Source organism: Manis javanica, chromosome 3 (assembly GCF_040802235.1).
Source record: "Manis javanica isolate MJ-LG chromosome 3, MJ_LKY, whole genome shotgun sequence".
NCBI lineage: Eukaryota > Metazoa > Chordata > Mammalia > Pholidota > Manidae > Manis > Manis javanica.
The window spans coordinates 33,895,208-33,913,195 of record NC_133158.1 but is presented as its reverse complement, the minus strand read 5'-3'; the positions used below and the strand labels follow the sequence as shown (position 1 = coordinate 33,913,195).

The window sequence follows — 17,988 nt, the reverse complement described above, 5'->3', positions numbered from 1 at the left end:
ATATCATTTGTGCTGCCCTCATTCTCCTTCTCGCCCCCTTCCTCATTGCTTCTGCAATAATGCCATCCTTTTTTTACTAGGTTGATTAGGTGAATAAGCCTGGAATTACTGAAAAATCTCCTTTTACTAAGATTAAAAGCAGATTATATGTACGTATATTTACATGTCTTTATAAGTAAAAATGTTTCTTTTCTGAAGTAAAAGACTTTTAAAAATAGAGAATTTCAAGTGAAGAAAAGATTGCATTGCTTCATGTACAAGAATGTTCGTAGGAGCCTAGCGGTAAGCACTCCAAACTAGAAACAATCTAAATGTCATCAGCTATAGAATGAATAAACTGTGGCATAGTTGTAAGTTGGAATAGAACACAGCAGTGAAAATGGACTGGCTACTCATGGTTATCACAACAATAATGAATGAAAGATGCTGGGCCCACACAAAGTATATTAAATATACTCAAAAACAAGCAGACTGATCCACAGTAATAGAAGTCAGAAGAGTAGAAGGAATGCAAGTGACTGTGAGAAGGTACACGGGATACTTCTGGGGTGCTGGTAATGTTTTTTTCTGATCTGGGTGGCATTTACAAGTATGTTCACTTAGTGAAAATTCAGTGAGGTGTTTCATTTATGACTTACGTACTTTTGTATTTTCATGTACTTGAGTAAAAATTTTTACTTAAATAGTAAAATTAGCCTACTTTTATCTGTATGATTATTATGTAGGTAAAGTTTTAAGGGAAAGTGTGTTCGTGTTCCAGGAGAACTGTTGTGTTACTGTCCGGGTTGGGCCAGGCCAGAAATTTCTGTGTCACTCTGAACATAAATCACATACTTAGGAATCAGTGATAGTGTTGAGTGAGTTTCTAAATGATCTAGTATACTGATGTAAGCAGTTTTTCCCTTAGATACCTAATTGGTCTCCTGTCACTCTTTTTTAATTCCCTCGTTTTGACTTCCTATTTCTGGTAATCTGTTTTGAAGAACACTGTGGTATAGAGAGAGTGTGGTGATTTTGGAGTCAAAGCAGCTGTTACGGGAATCCCAGATCCACCTCTTACTAGCTGGGTGACTTGGAACAAGTTGGGTAAACTCCTGAGTCTGTTTTTACTGCCTGTATTGATCCAGCTACTCAGAAAATACGTTAAGGGGTAGATGATGCCTAGTTTGATGTAAGGCGCATCAGGAAGTCTACCCTGCTTTCCTTCCAGCCACATGTCCTTGGCTCACACTAAGAAATGAGGAGAGTCCATATCACCCTTATACGTGGGCCCTTGGTAAGGTGAGGAAAATCACTCACGGTATACAGTGATTTTTTTTCCATCTCCACAAAGGAAGTTACAGCACTGTTCTGGTAGCATAGGAACTCCGTGTAGTTGAGAACTACTTCTCTTCCCCTCTGTTCCCCGCTGGCTCCACCTCCCTGGCTCTGGTGTGCACACACTATTGCCGCTCCTCTCATATGGTCCAGACTTGGAATATGGAAGGGTCAGGTTTCCTGTGGAGGACAGAAAATCATCTGATCCAAAAACTAAGTAACCTTTGAATCTCAGGGCAGGGTTGCTGATGACAGGTTGTATGTATATCAGAACTTGGCCTTAGAGGTATCCCAGTGAGCATGTTTTCTGTTGATGAACATTTATATTATGCTAAATCTACCGCTTGGTTTCCATTTCCTGATTTCAAGTCTCAGTGTGTGGTTTGTATATGTGATTTATACAGTCAAGTTTTGAGCTATGTATTTCTCATTTTTTTGTTCTCTCTCAGGATGTCTAGATTCCTCAGGTTTTTTTTCGCTGTTAAAACTTACACTGAATACCTTGTACCTGTCAAGTTCTATACCTAGTAGTATTTGCAAGTAGTTATTAAGTATTGGTTATTTTGTAATATTCATGAGATCAGTCCTAATTCAGCCCTCTCATTTTGCCCAGTTGTACAATTTAACAGAATGAATCAGAAATGCTGTGTGCTCATATAATATATAGACAGTTAAGTTTCATGTGGATCTTATGTCAAAACGAGAGACCTATTTCTGGTTATAATACACATTTCACAGTTTAAATTACTGCATTTCAGATTTCTTTGAGAAAGTAGAAGTGGCACCATCTCCTTGTACCAACAGTAGCTACCATGTACATGTCTGCTATGTAACAGGCAAAGCACTAGGCCCTTTACATATTTAAGATCTAGTCTTCAGAGTAACCTCATGCAGTTCAGTATCACAGATCGACTTAGTACTGGTGCCTCAGAACCCAGTGTATTTGTTTAGATGAGAAAATATCAAGACAGTAGGTTTTCTGAATGTTATGTAATTATGGGCCGCATAATACATAAATATGTATGATGTGAGTCACTTGGTTGTGAAGGGAAAGGCAGGTGTGATCACCCATTCCTGTCAGTGAAGACAGTTCCCCTGTCCCAGGGCTAGTTTGTTGTTATTTAAGACACTGGCTCCTAAACCTGCCCCTGTGGAGAGCATAGCTGTGCTGTCCTGGCCACTGATTTGGATATTCAGGTGTTACCAGTCGGAGTGCACCTTTCACTGCAATGGGGTCTGGAGCCTTGCTCTTCTAAAGGAACCCTGGTTGCAAAGTTCAGTAAGCTCTACACTTTTGGTGAGCATAAAAGAGTTGATTCAAAGACACCATTGTGTTCTGCTTTGCTGTTAAAAGAGTGATAAAGCACTATTCGTGTTGGAAAGAGTTTATGTTATAAAACCTACTGCCGCATGAGGCCAAGCAGTAATAGTTATACTGCCATCATTCCATGCTCTCATTCAGTTTTTATATTCTGTGCTATGTTTTCACTTGTGCTCTACAGAAAAGACTCAACTAGTTACAGACTGTGCCTTCATCCCTGGAAATACTTCTGGAAACATTGTTGGTACCACTTTCAGACTGGCCTCCCATGTAATCTCTCCTTTTCTATCATCTCCACACTGTCTGAAACAATATTTTTGGAAGATCCAGATGTGAGCACTTCATTTGTCTGCCAAACCTCTGGTAGTTCTGTAGGGCAGTCTTGGAGGCCTAGGGAGCTGAGTGGGTCAGGCACCAGCCTTTGAAGACCTCGGGTTTCTGCACCAAGACCTACTTGGGTGTTCTGTCCACAGTGCTTATCAGTCCAGTGCCTGTCTACAGTGTCAGCCTCTCCTCCCCTGAACTCTCCAACAGTTTCCCACCAGATTGTCAGCTGTTACTGAATGTGCCTTTCTCCTCATACCTGCCAGTTGGGGTGAGCTATCCCTCTGCTCAGAATACTGTTCTCATCCTCCCTTTCCCTGCGAAATTCATTCTGACTTCAAGGCCCAGTTTAAATAGCTCTTCTCCTATGAACCGTCATTGGCTCCCACAGACAGAGGGAGATGCTTCTTCCTTTGCACACACATGCAGCATTTATATTGCATGGCTGTTACTGGGCTCCTTCTTCAGCTCTTCAAGAACAAGGCCTTCCTCCTCCTCTTCCTCTTCTTACTAATTCTCAGTACTCAGTTCATTGCCTAGTTCACAGCAGTTGCTCAATAAAGGGTGGTGGTGGTTGAAGTTGATTAGTTTAAAACAGCATAGGAAAATGTCTTATTTGTTTTTACTTAAGATACTCGGTCTTACAGCCTTTTTGGCAACTAATCAGGCTCTTTTCTGGAAACAGTGTGGGCAGTCTTGGAGGCCTAGGGAGCTGAGTGGGTCAGGCACCAGCCTTTGAAGACCTTGGGTTTCTGCACCAAGAGCTACTTTGGTGTTCTGTCCACAGTGCTTATCAGTCCAGTGCCTGTGCATCATGACCACTCAGTCACTGTTAGTAGTATCATACTGGGCTCCTCCACTAAGCATATCTAGCTTGTAGGATCAAAATAATAGGGTGTTCTTTTTTTCAGATCTTAAATATAAAATTATAATGTGCTAGTGAATATGATTTTTCAGGCTACCTGTAGATGGAACCCACTGTTCCCTGAAGCTTCTCATTCTAGGGGGACATCCCCTAAGTGACAGCCATTGCCTCATAGCCTCTCCAAAGCCCTCTGCCTTCCTTCTCACTGTGTGATCTTTCTGTCTCCAGGGCCGCCTATGGCTGCGGTGGCAGTAAGAGCTGCTCTCAGGTGAGAGTCTTACCCCCAGTATCACCTTGTATTTTCCTGGGGTGCACTTGAGTTAAGTGGTTTCCTTTCCTGTCATCACCTGAGGATTTTGTTTTACTTAGTTCTTACATTGTGATATCCTGGAAGAAGCTGCTTCTCTCTTCCTTATTTATATATAAGGGTGTAGGATATGGGTTGTGACTTAACATATTTTCAAAAATGATGATGTGGAAAATATTTTTGAAATTACTCTCTCACCTGTTCTCGCCGGATTTAAGTCTTTATTGAAAGCCCTTTTCATAGTTTCTCTTTCAGTTTCTCCCTCTCTCTCCGTTATTCTCACTCTTTGTCTCTGCTTGTTTTTTCAGAAGGTGTACGTTTCTCCTTGTTCATTTTTAAGCAGCTTCCAAAGCTGCTATTGATGATGCCTGAAGCTGCTTTGGAGGCAGAAAACCAACAGTGAGATCAAGAATTGTAAGAATTCAAGTGTACAGAGGTTTCTGCTTTGGGTCTTGAGTGTTTGGGATGGGCCAGTTAGTTGGTGTGGGAGAAAGGGCAGGGTTGGGGGTCCTTGCTCTACCAGAGAGCACCAATTATTGTAAAGCTGCAGTAATAAGAGAATGGTAGAGGCCTATGGAAAGAGAAGTAGAACCATAGTGGAATAGAATGGAGAACCTGTAATTATAGCCACACATGCAAGGAAGCCTGAGATATGACAGAGGTGGCATTGCGCATTAGTGGGGGAAAGGCTAGATTATTCAGAAATGGTGCTGGAAAATTGATTTTCCAAGTGGGAGAAAAATTAATTAGGTCCTCACTCATCAAACTCAAAAATTAATTTGTGGGAATAAAATGAATTGGATCCTCACTCCTCATCAAACTGAAGAATCAGTTTGAAGATGGATTGAGGACTTAAATGTGAGGGACAAAACTTGTAAACATTTATAAGAAAATATGTAAAATTATACTTCTGATGCTGGGGTATAAAAATCCTTTTCATAAGTAAGACATGAAAGTACAAACTAAAAGAAATATTGATATATTCAGCCTTACTAAATTTAAGAACTTCTGTTCTTCAGAAGATACCCATAAAGTAAACAGATGAGCCACAATCTGAGGTTGACTGTCCTGCAAATTTAGTATTAAAGTGAGTCATTACAGAGGGTTTTTTAGTTACTAAATCTCTGTCAGGTAGTCATCTACATAATCCACTTCAACTCAGAACGAAGGGTCAAGCTGCCTCTTTTCTGGAGTCTCAATAGAAAGCTATGCCTTCCTGTTATCTTGGTGCTACTGAATATTTCCTGAACAGTATTTCTGTAATATTCAAATGCAGTTAAAAGCAACAGAAATGCTAGCAATACCTAAAAGTGGTAATTAATAGTTGCAGCTGCATATTTGGATTTTATTTCTTAATATATAATACCTATTGGCTGTCTGTATTCATCTGATTTCTTAGCTCTTATTTACTGTTTTAAGGAAAAAAATTAGAATGCTAGACTTTTCACATGCAATAATAATAATTATTTTTTTAACAATGGTCAGTTGACTTTTCTGTTACATGTGAAGTGATGCTTTTTCCTCTGTTTCTATTGGTTGGAACCAAACTGTAACTAGAGAAGAAGACCAGAGTGTATCTGTGTTTTTTCTTCCAGAAACAAACACAAAACCAAAAGTTAAAAGTCTTGACTACTTATTGTAAGAATAAATAACCAGAAACATTACCTCCACGGTTTCAGACCTGATGCTATTAAGGGATGACGAGTCACTGGCGCTAGTGACCTGGTGTCATGGTAGCAGTTGGCACAGTACCTGCTCCTGCAGGATTTTGACTCCTTGAAGGCAGGGGCCAGTTCTTTTATATTTTTCAATCACAGTTTCATGCTCTTATTACCATCTTCGCAGTAAAACAGTCTGAGGGGGAATTAGGATAGTAGAAGTGGCTACCTAATAGCAAGTAAGAGTAATAAAGTTGCCAAAGAGTGAAAGGCTTCCTAGAGATCACTGCTTGTAATACTTCAGTTGAGAACCACAGGAAAGTGTTTTTAAAATTATGTTGCAAACAGTCCAGTTTGTGATTAAAGAAGGGCCCAGCCAGTGAACTGTGTATGCATTTGTGTATATTACACCCTCTGTAGTACTATATAGTTTTTATATCTAAATCCTGGAAATAGCACTTTGTTCTTCTATCATCCATGGGACCTGTGCAATAAATAATGAAGACTTTCTGATTTGTCCAGGAATTAGGTCCAAAGTAGAATCCCTTTATCCTGAATTCTTTGTGGAAAATTATTGGGAGGGTTTAGGGACTATTCAGGGAAGCTCTGCCATGTGACCCAAAAGGACCAGGTGTCTGTTTCATCAACAGTGCTTGTGCTTAAGTGGGTCTGGACTCAGGAGACCAGCACACTTTTTAGTGTTTAGATGATCTTCCTCAGTTTTTATCAATGATGGTACTGTTTTTTTCTATTAATAGAAAGCTGGATTATCTGGTTTTCTAATTTAATAAGGACTTAAAAATAAAAGTTGATAAAACCTAGGGGTGCTAGGTTCTTGCCCACTTACGTAATGCAGTCTTTTCACTTTTCTTTCTTTCTTAGTGATAGTGTTTGCCTTTCAGCCTACGAGTGAGCATCCTGGCAGGGTTTTGCTTCTCACATTGCCATTGGTAACAGAAGTATAGTTGATGATAACAATCTAGAGCTTTGTATCCGAAGTTGGTCTCACACCTTTCTCAAATAGCCACTTTCTTATTCAACATACTGTGACAGGGAGCTTTCCCCAAAAGGTGTGATTCCTGCCTCCCTCAGAGGTAGTAAACTAAGCTGTTATAACCCAAAGGACCTGCTAATTGAAGTTCTGAATTCATCTTCGTCTGTGTATACCAGGGGAAGTCTTGTTTGCAAATTGAAATGTTTCTGCTAATTAATTTGGTTCCTGTAATTGAAGAACTGGTGCAGCATATCCAGACATGCTTAGCCTGCTAGCTCTGTCTTCTGTAGAGGGCAAAGTCTACACAGGACAGCACCAAAGATGAATTTTGATTACTGATATTTTTTCAAGTAGCCTGGTTTCTTCCTACCTGATAGAAGTTGCTGCATCTTTCCAAACAGGTTCTCTAATGATCTTGCTTCACCATGGCTACAAATATGGAGGGGCTGGTTCAGCACAGAGTGGGGACACAGCAGGTGGCTGAGGTGAGTGACAGGGGCTAGCGAAATAGCTGGCACCCTTGCTTTTGAAAGGAAAAGTACATTAGTGTGCTCTGTTGTGTTGAAACAGTCCTGATGAAGTCAACACATGATCCAGATCCAAAGCAGGATGTTGCCATGGGAGAATAAATGAAAATGACAACACATACTCAGTGTTTCTTCACATGAGTAGGATAGCCTAGCTGCATACAAGAAGGCAACTTAAAAAAATTTCACCTTGAACCAAAAACTAAAAGAATCTGATGCTTATCAAACTTGTGACTATAGGTTTAACTTGAAGACTGTGTCTTAGTTGCTTACACACTTTTTTTAACGCTGTGGTATGGTAGAAAGCCTGATTCTGTGCATTCTGCAGTCATTATTGCCTGTCTACTGTACACTGGAGATTTTGCTAAGTGCTGAGAAATAAAATAGGGAGGTAATTGAGCCACTGGCCCTTCCTTTAACATTCTCGGAGCCTGGTTAAGAAGCAATCACAAAACAAGGCAAGAAGATGTCTCCATGTGTGGAAGGTGATCCTAGAAGTGGGTCTTGAATGACGAGTAAGCATTTGTCAGACAGACCTAAGGAAGTGGGGTGGAGAACTTTGTGGCAGATGGTGGGAAGGTATCCTAAGTCAGAAACCTACATAAAAACAGGACAGAGGTGTGATATGGTGTGTTCAGGAAACTTGAGCTGTAAAGAAGGGAAGTGAGTACAAATCTTGCTACTCTGTACCAGGCCTTATGCAAGAGCATCAGTCCTCACAACCTTTTGAAGCTGATGTGATCATTGTTCCCATTTCATAGGTGAAGAAACTAAGGCTAAAAGACAAGTAATTGGCCAAGTGTTCCTTTTTTTTGACATGGGGAGTTTTAAACATTTCCTTATCTTCTCTATTGTAGAGTACATAATGTACAGTTTTATTTGTATAAAACTAAAACATGGTATTTAAATATGGAGGATGATCACACTGTGGAGTAGGTATAGGTGGGACCCTGATAGGAGCTTTGGGGTGCTGTTGACACACTGACCTGGTTTTGTTGCACTTCTTCCAAAGTTCCACCAAATCGGGCATCAGATCACAACCAGGGGCCACTAGAAGGATTCAGATTTGTATTTTTGAACCAATACTCCTGTTTCTAGGGTGAAGACAGATTTACCAAAGAATGGACATTTAAAGAAAAGATTTTGAAAAAATAAGTACCCATATGCCAGTTAAAATGAGCAGATTATTCCAGTTAAAATGAGCAGATTTTTCCGATTTGAGATCCACCACTAACTTGAAGGCAGTGTAACTAATCATCCCCTTCCCCCAGCAAAGAATAATAACTATTAATTGAAAGTGAAAGCAGATAGATTTCACATTTTTTAATACTGTGTTTTTGAAAGGGCTTTCAGAGCCATGAAGGTGTTGGGGTAAAAATGCTTGTATGTGTTGCTTTAGCTTGTGATAGGAATAATTATCTTGAAAATCACTGTTGGTTTTTCAAATATTTTGTATTATTTTGCATTTAATACAGCTTCCAATTGAGTCTGATTTGGAGACTGAGGTATAGATCACTGGCCCAAGAGGTCATTAGTCATTGTTTAGGGAAAGAGGTTAATATAGTACTCTATATACTACTAGGTTTTTATATAAGTAACCTATGTAGTCCTATATAGTAACTTAGAGGTTGATGAAAGTTTCATGTGTGCATTCAGAGTATTAGCTAGCTAAAATTTTCTGTCAGATACCTAATTTTCTTCAGGAAATGAAACTTCATATATTAGTGCAACTATTGTTTCCACTGGCAAAAAGTGAATTTTTAGAGACCTCCAAAATAGTAGAAGGCATTCTTAATTCAGAGTGCAAAAGCAGTCTTCTTATTTAAAATGTTTCCTAGATTTCCTTGCTATTATTTTGAAGAGTAAGTATGTGTTCTTTGAAATACCAAGCTTAGTAACTTTAAGCTACATATAACAACTACATAATATTAGATTGGACAAGTGAGTATGAGTAGCCTACTGTTTACTGTTTCAGTGCTAAACAGTAATTGAATGGGAATAAAGCATGTGAGCAATAGGCCTGGGCATCTGTATCACAGGGGTCAAGCATGAGACAGTCCTCACTAGAGGGATAGGAACGGATAGGGTTTCTATAGCAGAACAAGGCTTTATAGGGTCAGACATTAAATTCAGGCCCTGCCATTTGCTATTGGTGCCTACCTTGTCCCTCAGTTTCCTCATCTAGACAACAGGAGGAATAGCACCTATTTCCTGGGATTGGTGTGAGAAGTCATTGAAGTTCTAGACGTATGAAGAGCTCTAGTAGATGCTATACTTTTGCTCCATGACTGCAATACAGCAGCATTGTCAAATAAGTAAATGATTTTCTCATGAATCCTCAGTTCAGCCTTTTTCTCTAGACCAGATGAGTCACAAATAACCAACTTAAAAGTACAAATGTTGGATGATACGAAGGTAACAACTTCAAGTCCCTATAATGCATTCAAATTTTTTCAGTTACTCAGAGAGACAGTTTAGTATATTGGTCAGCAGTGTAGACTGGAGCCAGATTGCCTGAATTTAGATCTTGGCCCTGCCACTTGCAAACTGTTGACCTGTCTGTTTTGGGGGCTTGTTTACGAAGCACTAGTATTAATTCTTAACTGTTTGGTGGAGTTCAGCAATGAAGCCATCTGGGTTTGAAATTTTCTTTGCAGGTAATTGTTTGGTCACTAATTCAGTCTCTTCACTTACCAGGTCTGTTCATATTGTCTATTTCTTTTTGAGTCAGCTTCAGTAGTTTATGTCTTTTGAGAATTTTTTCCTTCCCTTTATCTAATTTGTTGGCATATGGTTGTTCACAATAGTCCTTTATAACATGTTTTATTTCTGTAAGGTCAGTAGCAATTTCTCCTCATTTATTTCTCATTCCAGTAATTTGAATTTTTCTTTTTCTTGTCAGTTTAGCTAAATGTTTGTCAATTTGTTGATATTTCCAAAGAACCACCTTTTGGTTTCATTGATATTCTTGTTTTTATATTCTCTATTTTGTTAATTTCTTCTCTAATCAAAACCACAATGAGGTACCATTTTACATTCTGTAGAGTAGCTAGAAATAAGGATTCAGATAACAAGGGTTGGTGAGGATGTGGAGAAATTGGAAACTTCCTACATTGCTGTGGTATATGGTGCAGCTGCTTTGGAAGACAGTCTGACAGTTCCTCAAAAAGTTAAACAGAGTTACCATATGACCTAGCTATATACCCCAAAGAAATGTAAACATATATGAAAACTTGCACACGAATGTTTTAGCAGCATTATACAAAATAGCCAAAAGGTAGAAGCAGTCATATTCCATCAGCTGACAAATGGATAACAAAATGTGGTCTATCCATGGAATAAGTATTATTCAACTAAAAGAGGAATAAAGTACTAACACATATGACAGCATGGATAAATCTTGATAACATTATACTAAGTGAAAGAAGCCAATCACAGAAGACCATATATTATATTATTCCATTTATATTAAGTGCCAGAACAGAGAACTCTGCAGAGATAGAAAGCAGAGGAGTGGCTGCTTACGGCTAGATACTGGGGGTGATGACCAAAAGAGTTCAGGGTTTCTGAGGTTATGAAATGTTCTGAAATTGTGGTGATGGTTGCACATATCTGTTAAGATACTGAAAACTAAATTGTATACCTTACATGGGTAGATTGTATAGTAGGTGAATTATATCTCAATAAAACTGTTTTCAGAAAACAGTACATAAAAGAAACTGGATGCCAGCTCCAAAATTAGAAAGTATTTTCCAAAATCAAAGAACTAATAACTTTTACTTCTTAATTGGAATTATTTAACTTCCTAAACAGTAAAGTGTGATTACATATACAATAAACTATACATCAAAAGACACAAGAGCATATACAGCTTGGTTCCAATTTTGTAAGATATATCTAATATGTGTAACTGTCTGTATGCCATGTGCCATGTAATAGTGTGCCAGGTGTTGTGCTTAGCTCATCATTTTATTTAACACGTCTATTGACAGCACAAGGAAAGCATTATTTTCCCTGCTTTAAATAAGTAAACTGACAGGTTGAGAGATTTCTTTGCCAGGTTTCAAATCCATATCAGAGTGATTTCAGAGCCTAGGCTTTTAACACTACACAATAGGTTCATTTTTTAAAATATCCTAAATGCTAATAGTATTTTTAGTTCTCTGGATTATGGAAAAATTATCTTTATACCTTTATTTTTCTGGTTTTAATTGTAATCCTTTTTAATTTATTTATACAGAGTAACTTGATTATTCCATGGTCAGAGTGTGAGAAGCATGACTAAATCCAGACTTCTGCTCAATCTCTGTGCTATGGAATTGACTCTGAAATTTGATAAAGAACAACATGGTTAATTTTTTTTCCCTTTCTTTAACATTTTTTTAATCAAATGTACATCACATTGGTTCAACAGTCCCCTATCACATTCCCCCACCCCACACCTCTCCCCTCCCCCTTGGTAACCACTTGTCTCTTTTCAGTGTCTATGAGTCTTAATGCTCTTTTGTTCCTTCTGTTTTGCTTTGTTTTTATATTCCACAAATAAATGAAATCATATGGTACTTGTTTTTCTCCAACTGGCTCATTTCACTGAGCATAATACCCTCTAGATCCATCCACGTTTTTGCAAATGGCAGGATTTCTTTTCTCTTTATAGCTGAATAATATTCCATTATGTATATGTACCACATCTTCTCTATCCATTCATCTACTGATGGGCATTTAGTTTGCTTCTACATCTTGACTATTGCAGACAGTGTGGCAATAAACATAGGAGTGCATATATCTTTTTGAATCAGGGATTTTGTTTTCCTCAGATAAATTCCTAGGAGTGAAATAACTGGGTCAAGTAGTATTTCGATTTTTAGTTTTTTGAGGAACCTCCATATTTCCTTCCATAGCAGTTGCACCAATTTGCAATCCCATCAACATTGTACATGGGTTCCTATTTCTCTGTACCCTTGCCAGCATTTGCTGTTTTTTGTCTTTTGGATAGTGGCCATTCTAACTCGTGTGAGGTGATATCTCATTGTAGTTTTAATTTGCATTTCCCTGAATAGTTAACGACATGGAGCATCTTTCCATGTGCCCGTTGGCCATTTGTATTTCTTCTCTGGAGAAGTGTTCAGGTCCTCTGCCCATATTTTGGTCGGGTTATTTGTTTTTAGGTTGTTAAGATGTATGAGTTCTTTATATATTTTGGGTGTTCACGCATTATCAGATGAGTCGTTTACGAATATATTCTCCCATACTCTAGAAAGCCTTTTTCTTCTGCTGATGGTAACCTTGCTGTACAGAAGCTTTTTAGTTTGATGTAGTACTACTTGTTCATTTTTGCTTTTGTTTCCCTTGCCCGAGGAGATGTGTTCAGAAAAAAGTTGCTCATGTTTATATTCAAGAGATTTTTGCCTATGTTTTCTTCTAAGAATTTTATGGTTTCATGACTTACATTCAGGCTTGATCTATATTGACTTTACTTTTGTGTATGGAGTTAGACAATAATCCAGTTTCATTCTCTTACATGTAGCTCTCCAGTTTTGCCAATATGAGTTGTTGAAGAGGCTGTCTTTTCCCCATTGTATATCCATGGCTGCTTTATTGTATATTAATTGACCATAGATGCATGGGTTTATATCTGGGCTTTCTATGCTGTTCCATTGATCTATGAGTTTGTTCTTTGGCCAGTACCAAGTTGGTTTGATTAGTGTAGCTTTGTAGTAGAGCTTGAAGTCAGGGAGCATAATACCACAGCTTTGTTGTTCCTTCTTGGGATTGTTTTGGCTATTCTGGATCTTTTGTGGTTCCATATGAATTTTAGAATTATTTGCTCTAGTTCATTGAAGAATGCTGTTGGTATTCTGGTAGGGATTGCATTGAATCTGTAGATTGCTTTAGGCAGGATGGCCATTATGACAATATTAACTCTTCCTATCCATGAGCATGGGATGTGTTTCCATTTATTGGTGTCTTTAATTTCTCCCATTAGTGTCATGTAGTTCTCAGGGTATAGATCTTTCACCTCCTTGGTTAGATTTATTCTTAGGTATTTTATTCTTTTTGATGCGATTGTAAATGGAGTTATTTTCCTGATTTCTCTTTCTAATAGTTCATTGTTAAGTACATTGGAATGCAACAGATTTCTGTGTATTAATTTTGTACCTTGCAACTTAGCTGAATTCAGTTATTAGTTCTAGTAGTTTTGGGGTGCATGCTTTAGGGTTTTTTATGTACAATATCATGTCATCTGCAAAGAGTGACAGTTTAACTTCTTCCTTACCAATCTGGATGCCCTTTATTTCTTTGTGTTGTCTGATTGTTGTGGCTAGGACTTCCAGAACTACATTGAATAAAAGTGGGAGGAGTGGGCATCTTTGTCTTATTCCTGATCTTAGAGGAAAAACTTTTAGCTTTTTGCTGTTAAGTATGATGTTGGCGGTGGGTTTGTTGTATATGGCCTTTATTATGTTGAGGTACTTTCCCTCTATCTCTATACCCATTTTGTTGAGAGTTTTTATCATGAACAGACATTGAATTTTGTCAAAAGCTTTTTCAGCATCTATTGAGATGATCATGTGGTATTTATCCTTCTTTTTGTTAATGTGGTACATGATATCGATTGATTTACAAATATTGTACCATCTGTGCATCCCTAGAATAAATCCCACTTGGTCATGATGGATGATCTTTTTGGTGTATTTTTGGATTCTTTTTGCTAATATTTTGTTGAATATTTTTGCATTGGATGTTTTCTTTTTTTGTGATATCTTTATCTGGTTTTAGTGTTAGAGTGATGCTGGCTTCATAGAATGAGTTTGTAAGTATTCCCTCCTCTGCTACTTTTTGGAATGCTTTAAAAAGGATGGACACCAACTCTTCTTTAAATGTTTGTTAGAATTTGGCTATGAAGCAGTCTGAACCTGGAGTTTTGTTTTGGGGGAGTTTTTTGATTACCAGTTCAATTTCATTTCCAGTAATTGGTCTGTTCAGATTTTCTGTTTCTTCCTGAGTCTTAGAAGGTTATATTTTTCTGAAAAGTTGTCCTTATCTTCTGGAAAGTTGTCCAATTTATCAGCATATAATTTTTCATAGTATTCTCAAATAATTCTTTGTATTTCTATCCCCTTCTGATTATTCTTGCTTTGTTTCTGATCTGTTTATGTGTGTACACTCTTTTTCTTGATAAGTCTGGTAGGGGTTTATCTTTTTATTTTCTCAAAGAACCAGATCCTGGTTTCATTGATATTTTTTTCTATTGTCTTACTCTTCTCTATTTTATTTGTTAGTGCTCTGATCTTTATTTATCCCTCCTGCTACTGACTTTGGATTTCATTTGTTCTTCTTTTTCTAGTTTCTTTTATTGTGATTTTAGACTGTTGATTTGGGATTGTTCTTGTTTCTTGAGGTAAACCTGTATTGCTATGTATTTTCATCTTAGAACTGCCTTTTCCACATCCCACAGATTTGGGCTGTTGTGTTTTTTGTTTCCATTTGTCTCCATGTATTGCTTGATTTCTGTTTTAATTTGTTCATTGATCCATTGATTATTTAAAAGCATGTTGTTAGCCTCCATGTGTTTGTAAGTCATTGTTTTCTTTGTGTGGTTTAATTCTAGTTTCCTACCATTGTGGCCTGAGGAGCTGCGTGATACAATTTCAATCTTTTTGAGTTGATTGAGACTTCTTGTGGCCCTAGTATGTGATCTATTCTGGAGAACATTCCATGTACACTTGAAAAAAGTGTGTATCCTGCTGCTTTTGGGTGGAGTGTTCTGTAGATGTCTGTTAAGTCCATTTGATCTAATGTATTGTTCAGTGCCTCTTTTTCCTTACTTATTTTCTGTCTGGTTGATCTGTCTGTTGATGTGGTGGTATGTTAAAGTCTCCTAAAATGAATGTGTTGCAGTCTATTTTCCCCTTTAATTCTGTTAGTATTTATTTCACATATTTAGGTGCTCCTATATTGGATGCATAGATACTTGTAATGGTAATATCCTCTTGTTGGACTGACCCCTTTATCATTATGTAATGGCCTTCTTTGTCTCTTGTTGCTTTCTTTGTTTTGAAATCAAAATTTTGTCTGATATAAGTACTGCTACTCCTGCTTTTTTCTCCCTATTTATTTTCATGGAATGTATTTTTCCATCCCTTCACTTAGTCTGTGTATGTCTCTGGGTCTGAAATGGGTCTCTTATAGGCAGCATATAGATGGGTCTTGTTTTCTTATCCATTCTGCCACTGTATGTCTTTTGATTGGTGCGTTCAGTCCATTTACAGTTAGGGTGATTATTGATAGATATGTACTTATGGCCATTTTATTAATTGTTTTCTGCTGTTTTTTATATCTCCTCTCTGTTCCTTCTCTCTTATATTCTTCTTTTATTGATGGTTTTCTTTAGTGTTTTAATTGGATTTCTCTCTTTTTAAAATTAATTTATTTATTTGCCTGTGTGTGTTTATTTATTGTAGGCTTTAGTTTCATGGTTACCAAAGGTTCAAGGGTAGCTTGTTTACTCTGTAATAGTCTATCTTAAATTGCTGATTACTCTATTTAAACACAATCTAAAGTTACTTTTTTCCTTTTTATTCTCCGTGTTCTTCATATTAGATGTCATAACCTAAACTTTTGTGTATCCTTTGACTGATTTTGTGTATAGGTGATTTTGCTTCTTTTGTTTTAATTTTGTACTTGCTTGTAATTAGTTGGTCTACTACGTTTACTGTGGATTTATTTTCACTGGTGAAAGCTGTTTAGCCTGAGGGTCATTTCCATCTACAGCAGTCCCTTTAATATAGCATGGAAGACTGGCTTAGTGGTGGTGAATTCCTTCAACTTTTATCTGGAAGTTGTTTAATCCCTGCTTCAAATTTAAATGATAGTCTCCTCTGGTAGAGGATTCTTGGTTGGAGGGCCTTCTGTTCCAGTACATTAATTATATTGTGCCACTGCCTTCTTGCCTGAGGAGTGTCTATTGAGAAGTCTTCTGATAGCCTTGATGGGATTTTCTTTATAAGTAATCTTTTTTTCTCTTTCTGGCTGCTTTCAACACTCTCTCATCCTTGATCTTTGCCATTTTAATTATTATGTCTTGATATTGTCTTGCTGGGGTTCTTTTTGTTTAGGGATCTCTGTGCTTCCATGACTTGAGTATAATATTGTTTTGTTTGGATTGGTCACACAGGTCTCTTTTCATTCTTTCATTCCTAGTGATACTTTTATCTTTCTGTTCCTCAGCTTCTTTGTTTTCCTGTTCTCTAATTTCTATTTCACTTATTGTCTCCACTACATTATCTAATCTACTTTAAATCCCTCCATTGTATGTTTCTTTTAAGATACTGTATTCTTCAGCTCTGAGTGGCTCTTTTTCAGCTTTTCTATTGCTTTGTTGAAGTCTTCCCTGGGATGTTGAATACCTTTCTGTAAATTCATGAACATGTTTATGACATTATTTTGAAATCTTTATCAGGGAGATTGGTAATCTCTGTTTCATTTAGCCCTCTTTCCGGGGTTCTGTCTTGTAGTTTTGATTCGATCAAATTCCTCTGCCTGCTCATTTTTTCAGGGATCTGTGTTTCTTTCTTTTTATTAGATGTGTCTGCTGTGCTTTCTGGTCCTTCTTTGTGTGGTCCTTCTTCCTCAGGTGCAGGGAGTCTATTCTGAAGTCTTCAGGTCTTTTTCAGGTCTAGTTTTATTTGCTGTATTTTCTTCTCTTATTTGTTTTTGGGAGGAGGTTTCCTTCTTGCCTTCCTATTCCGCCATCCTTAATCTGGTTAATTTTTTTAAAAGGGGTAGTTGACAGTTGGGAATTTATAATTGTAGTAGTGGGAAATTGAATCATATTTAATAACATTTTGCTTTTCATATATGAAATTAACGAACTTTTCTAGAGGTCTTCAGTATTTTTTAAGCATTTAAGAATTTACAAGTGGAAATCTGAAACACACGTAAATACACATACTGTGTGTTTTTCATCATCATTGTCTAAATGAAGTAGACACTTTGTAACTGTAAGATGTTTTGAATCAGGTAGTTAACTTGAAGTGTCTTGAGTCACTTACTGATCAGCAGAAAGAGATGACTCACACACCCTGACTGTAAATGGCATGTATGTTTATGCAGTGGAAGTGATGTGCATTGATTTTTCCCCTGGGCCCCAGGCTGTCTAAGAGCTCTGAGCTATCAGATGCTTTTTGAAGAGGAAAATCATTTCACCACTGAGAAAACAGCCACGTTCTTAAGACCCTCTTACTCTTTTTATCATCAGGGCTTGTATCACTATTGAAGAAAACTTAATACTTCATGTAAGGGAATGTTTAAAAACAGGGCTCTCTCCATTCTTGAACAGAGTCAGTGTTGGCAAAGCTACATCCTCAAGTGGGAGAAAGCAGAGTCATTGCACAGGTTTCAGGTCCCGGATGTCCTGGAAAAACCAACCCATCACATTAAATTTTCTTACTTTGCCCTCTTACAAACTGGAGATTCGAGTTTTCATTTTCTTGTCTAAGTGATGGATATATATAGATTTAAAAGTTTGCCAGTACTATGTTTGGCTTGAAACAGAAAACAGCAAGCTCCTGAATGCCCCCTCTTCCTTATCCCCAACTGTCCCTCTCTAAAGTTTAATTTCTTCTGGCACTTAACTCTTTACTTCTAAAAATATCCTTACCCTGTTTTTTTT

The 17,988-nt window shown here is 37.5% G+C and overlaps 1 protein-coding gene across 7 annotated transcripts in view; it reads left to right on the top strand.

Moving 5' to 3' along the window:
* The window catches only part of NR2C2 (nuclear receptor subfamily 2 group C member 2), a 149,150-nt gene that overhangs the window by 4,750 nt on the left and 126,412 nt on the right, over positions 1-17,988 (top strand). The window contains exons 1-2 of one of the 7 annotated variants that reach the window (XM_017658159.3): positions 4,152-4,548; positions 7,188-7,271. The exons of 5 other annotated variants lie outside the window; for them this stretch is intronic. In XM_017658159.3, the coding sequence (XP_017513648.1) occupies positions 7,212-7,271 (60 nt within the window). In that variant the 5' untranslated portion in view covers positions 4,152-4,548; positions 7,188-7,211. Of the gene's footprint in view, positions 1-4,151; positions 4,549-7,187; positions 7,272-17,988 lie in introns of those variants that run through there. One more of the 7 variants, XM_073231079.1, reaches the window with a different exon arrangement.